Below are 6016 nucleotides of genomic sequence, written 5' to 3' on the forward strand. Positions count from 1 at the left end.
TGTTCAAGAAATTCGTTTCTTTGCATTTAAAGATGAAATTATGTTCTCTTGGATCGATCTTATAACAAGGGTGATGGAAATTATGTTCTCTCCTACATGTATTTTTTTAAAAAGTGCAATACCCTTATCTAATAAGATAGTGTGTATGCATGCATATATATATATATATATATAGAGAGAGAGAGAGAGAGAGAGAGAGAGAGAGAGAGAGATGTCAAAATGGGCAGCAAAGTACTAAGAGCAGAAGTACAGAAATGAAAGAGAGGAGAAGGTGGTATAAACTCTTCTATATAGACCAGAATCTAGTAGTATAAGAAGAAGTGGGGGGGAAAGAGTGGTATATATACCACCCTGGGCTGCTGGTTGACCACTACAAAATAGGCCAACAGTAGCAAGAGAAGCCCATGAATGGTCAGTCGGCCAACAAATAGGCCAGCCGGCCAACAGAGCAGATGAAGTCGGCCAACAAATAGATCAAGTCGGCCAACACAAAATCAGGTGGCCAAAAAAAGATCAAGTGGGCCAGCACAAACAGTCCCCTCACGCAACTAGCAAAACATTAGGAAAATTCTGGGCTCAAAAGAGGGCTGTTTCAACAATAATATAATAATAGACACATAGATTGAGTGACATGTAATCTACGAACGAGATTCACCGGTGGTGGGACCTCTGTACAAACCCACCCAAAACGTGGAGAAACTCTTATCTTCATGAAATATTAAAAAAAACCATCACCTTGTCTTAAAATATTTAAAACCGTTTTTTTGTCAGAAACTAACACAATAAAAGAATGTTTTCCACATTCCTGTGTTAGACGTGGAGCACTAAAAAATTCTTTCCACCACCCCTAGAACTAATGAAGCTTGAATGCTTGGAATAGATAGATACACATTCTCCCGGTTATTCCCTCAACTTGGTTCCACTTTTGAATCTTGAAACATCTTTGGCGCCCAAAAAGAACACACCGTCCCTCATTTCATCCTCCCTCCTTGATCCACAAAAGCGGTTAGCCCAGTCATCCACTTTCTGCTACTTCTTCTTTCTCATACGTCTGTTATTCTATCATGGCACCCGAAAGTGGACTGAAACGAGCAAGGAGCAGTATCTCATCTGTTGTGTTGTATAACATAAAAGACGAGAACGAAGAATGGATTCCCCAAGTATACAGGAAGTACTCTTGGGTCACTATGCAGCCAGGAAAACAAGGCCACTACCGAGTGAAGGGAAAGGCATCTGAAGACTTGGCCAAACATTGGAAAGGAAGGATCCTTGACTTTAAGATGGCACCAGGAGGGAAAACTGTCAAAGAAGTGTTGATCCAGCATGTATTCATGCAAAAAGAGATCAACGTGGGACCATTGGAAGGACTTCCAAGACACAGACCACATTGTAAGTGCTTGTGTTTTGTATTTCAACGTAGCAAATAAGGTGATTGATATACATTTTTCTGCCTTACACAGATTTGTACCCATCCAACCTTCAGGAGTGGGAGCCTGCACAATGCTTGACGGGGTTCTTGAATGTCGTACATGGTGAGGTGGGGGAACTTCAATATGAAGGTCGTGCACCAAGTGATCTCGCAAGAAGTAGAACATATTTCTATGACTCATTTTATACCTTGCCCACTCAATCGAGTCGACATGGAAAGTTGGAACGTATTCCGTTGCCCGCACTTGATAGTCCGGAGTGGCCATTGCTTGACACAGAAGTGATAGAGTCATACAGGACGAAAATGTTTAATGATATTAAATGTGCTATGAAGCCTAGCATTGGTGCAAGAAATGTGCACTTAAGTTTGTTTGTTCCAATTGCATGCTTTGTTCATTTATTTTCTGATTGTAAACAATTGAGAAAAACTAGAACAACTTTTGTGTGCAAAGATGTAGATGAAGTCTGGCTTGATCATTTGTTTGACAAAGGTTGGAGAGTGAAATCATCAAAGGGAGATGATTTGATCGAATGTCGATTGAACACCTCCGACATTGCATTTCGGTGAGTGTTAAAACATTAAAATGTATTTTTGTGAAACAGTTACAACGCTTATTTGATTATACTCGGAAAATTATCCTAATGATATTTTGGAATCAGATACTATATTGCCAGGCAACATCTGTGCATGTCATTTACTTATAGAAGGTGGCGATGGATCAACAACAACTGGGAAAGCATGGACCAAGATACAAGAGATGGCAGCCACTCTTGCTTGATAGATATAGTTATGATTCGACAGGGTCACCCATCTTTGACATTGGAAGTGGAAGAGAATTGGACTCTCGAATATGTTAGGAAGGAATTAGAAGTAGCTATTCAGAATCCTCCAGATCAATTTTGCTTCAAGCTCGATGGTCGGAAGCTAAGTAAAAGAAGAGAGCATCAGATCATTTGTAAAGATGTTGCAGCCCCACATGAATTGGAGGCACTAGAAGATATATGATGTGACCATGTATACGGTGACAATGTATTTTCCATATGCAATAAACTTATCTATTCAGAACATTGCTTTTGTAATGCTTTATTGTTTAAAACAATGTAATGAAGGCAAGAATTCCCCAATTGAATTTTTATGTACACAAAAAAAGGCTTAAAGTAAGAAAGCAAGCAGTGAAGGAACACAGTAGCAAATTTGATCCTCTGATTTTCAAATGATAAGTGTATTTACATTTGATGTTCTCCCTCCAATACATGTATAGCTTAAACGTACATTTGTTGGAAGAAGGAAAAAACTATTTATGGCTGGAACCCATAGGTATCGGCTTCAGGATGGAGCCAGGGCTCTTCTCCCAAGTATGGAGCCCATGTAAGAGGCTCAGGGGGGCCTATCCCCCCTCGTGGATTGGGCGGGATGAAGTCCACTGGCCCGTCTGGAGGCATAACTTCAGCGACCTCGATCAATTTCGCAATCGTTTCCTCCCTAAACGTTTGGACGTCTAGGTCCACGTAGCGAGACATTGATGGAAACTGCCATCACAATTCATCAAGACATAAATAAGATCAACATGACAATATATAAGAAGATAAACAGGCGCACAAATGCGTATGGGAGCTGAAAATGCTTACATCCTCTGAAGGGAGCTGAAAAATGCTTCGTAGCAGCAACATTGCATTAAGTGCAACCCTCCACCCACAGCTGTAGCCATCTTCTTGTTTGGGGACACTAACCCTACGGATGGTCGATCGATCCAGGCTGTCGATGTCCATGCTGAGGCTCTCGTAAGCTGCCATTAGTTTCCTGACTCCACTGTAAACAGAGATCAATCATTATCCTGATCAATCCGGACTTCTAACTCAAACAATAATATGTATCTTAATGATTTTTACTTACAGCAAAACATTTCCATGGGCACCAGATGTCGAATTTGCAAGGTAAATGACATTTTCTTGCACGTCGACTAGTAGAAGACTCCAATGGGAACTGCACAATAGAATTCTATTAGTTTCAATCCAAAGGAAGCACTATATAACTCGTGTACGGTGATTCCTATAAACATCATGCGAGAGAGAGAGAGAGAGAGAGAGAGAGAGAGAGACAAACTCACTTTTCATGATATGCCAAAAAAAATACTCGGGCATCGTCCAGCTGGACCTCCCGAAACCAGTTCAGCACATCGAGGTACGGAACTGACTCTTCTAGCAACAGTGTTGAGACCAGTGAATCAATCTGGAACACTCGTTGCTGTACATCCTCGGGCAATAGCGAAATAACAAAACTTCACAAGGAAACATATCAAGAGTGAGGCATCAACTTTAAGAGACAAGAATGAAAAATTGTGGGAGGACAGAGAAAAGAGTATACCTTAAAACACATCTGAGCACTTTGTCGTTGACTTCAGTTTTGGGATCAAACAAAATGTTGATTTCTTCAGCATGAATCGGGAAATAACATCTATGCCCTCTAATATTAAAGGGTACATAGAACTCCGGCAACAAAAATTGCAGCGCCTCCCGATTCATGGCGTGGAGTGCTCGAACATTTTCCCTTTTTGCTTGCAATGCAAGCATTGCAGCTTGATGTTCCCTTTGAGCGCTTGTCATTAAATTTGCCCGAGTCTGATGCTCATGATCTGGACCTCCCTCGGTCACCTCTTCAATTCTCACTTTTTGTACAGGCCGGACATCCAAAATTTGTAACATTCGTTCATCAGTAAACGTAACTGGTCTAAGTGACTTATCGTATCTGAAACGAAGGGCTATAAGGCTGAAAAAATCTTTGTCCATTACTGTCACCCTGTGTGCGTGGGCAGCAAGAACGTAACTATCCAAAAAAAATTCGATCATCCAATCTTCTGTGGCCTCTTGCAAGCAAAACAAGGCCGATGCCTTCCACCTAAACAAAATTCCATTCTGCTCACAAATTCTCCTGGCAAGCCTCTGGAAAGGCAATCTGGGAATAGCAGCTGTCGGGTGCTTCATAAACTTTTTGATTTCTCGCAGGGCTGCCGAATGCTCTGCGAAACGCCTGAGTCTAGGCTGCGTTTTGGACAATCGGGAAGGACTACTTGATTTTCTTGATCTTGAGGCTTTCAGAACGCCCATCTTCTTCCCAGTAGATGAGGGAGCTGCATTATCAATGGGTCTAGCTGTATGCCTTACACGAGCCATCTGAAAACGCAAGAAAAAGCAGAAAACTTTGCTATTCAGTAGTACACGATTAACAATTCACCATAAAGCGAGAGAGGGGGGCCAAGAAAGCAATATGCACTTCCTCGCGTTATGGTGAATCCATTCACCATAACGAGAGATGAAGGTCCACAGAAGCACAATAATTTTTCTCGCATTATGGCGAATTCATTGACAACAATAAGAGGCGGATTATCGTGCATTATTTGAACTTCGATCTTGCCATAAAGTGATTTGATTCACTATAACGCGAGACTAAGAGCCAGTCAAATCAAAATAATCCTCCTCGCGTTATAGTGAATCGATCTACTACAACGGGAGGAGGGTTCTCCCGAATCTCTTACCTTTCCGTCTAGCAGTTTGGTGAGTCGATTCACCATAACACATAGAATAGTATTGAGATTCTAATGACTCGTCGTCTGCTTTACGCTGAATCGAATCACCATGACGGAGGGCAAACAGTCGAAGAGAAAACAACGGCAGGGGCAAACAGTCGAAGGAAAAACGAAACAATCAAGTATTATACAAGAAACACAAAACAATCAAGTAATACACTTTCATCACATTCTATGAGTGGGAATGGATGGAGACTGTCGTGTAGGAGGTGATTTAATTGACACCAATAAGAGGTGGATTATCGTGAATCCTTTGCCCTTTGGTCATGCGTTATGGTGAATTCACCATAACGCGAGTCTAAGGGCCAGTCAAAGCAAAACAATCCTCCTCGCGTTATAGTGAATCGATTTTCGCGAATCTCTTACGTTTGCCTTCTCCCTTGGTGATTCGATCCACCATAAGACATGGAGCTTATTGAGATTCTAATGGCCCGTCGTGTGCTTTAAGGTGAATCGAGTCACCACGGCAGAAGGCAAACAGTCGAAGAATAAACAATGGCACAGGGCAAACAGTCGAAGAAAAAACAAAACAAACAAGCAATATACAAGAAACTTACAAAACAATCAAGTATTATACAAAAACTTACATTTCTTGCTTGTGAATGGATGGAGACTGTCGTGCAGGTGTTGGAAAGTCGGCTCAGTACTGTGGCGGTAGTCGGAAGTCAGCTGGAGGCAAGCAGGAGGACGGACAAGGCAAAATCGATAAGAGGACGAAAAGGTGGCGTGATTAACGGCTTTGATTAGTCTTTAGAGCGAACACACGTGCTGGCGGGCTGCCAGGGCGACTAGGCGGCGCTAACGTGTCGTATAGCATTAAAAAGGGCTTTGATTAAACTTTATACCTTGTACACGTGCTAGGTACACGGCGGGATGCCACGTGGCATTCATGGAATGGCGGGTGAAAACGCGGCGCTGACGTGTCGCGTAGCATTAAAAGCGGATTTTGTAGGATACTCATCTCATTTATTGCCTCTTTTGCTAGGTACACGGCGGGATGCCAC

The 6016-nt window shown here is 42.1% G+C and overlaps 1 protein-coding gene across 1 annotated transcript; it reads right to left on the bottom strand.

Moving 5' to 3' along the window:
• Positions 1-2879: 2879 nt before the first annotated feature.
• On the bottom strand, positions 2880-4997 carry LOC147642110 (uncharacterized). Its single transcript, XM_086802126.1, has 4 exons — positions 4962-4997; positions 3537-3673; positions 3323-3412; positions 2880-3238 (listed from the first exon to the last, which is right to left on the bottom strand). Exons 1-4 carry the CDS (start codon positions 4995-4997, stop codon positions 2992-2994), a joined length of 510 nt encoding a protein of 169 aa, XP_086658252.1. The 3' UTR covers positions 2880-2991.
• Positions 4998-6016: the final 1019 nt, after the last annotated feature.

The sequence above is a fragment of the Cibotium barometz genome, chromosome 1 (genome assembly GCF_041138505.1).
Source record: "Cibotium barometz isolate CiBa-2024 chromosome 1, ASM4113850v1, whole genome shotgun sequence".
NCBI lineage: Eukaryota > Viridiplantae > Streptophyta > Polypodiopsida > Cyatheales > Cibotiaceae > Cibotium > Cibotium barometz.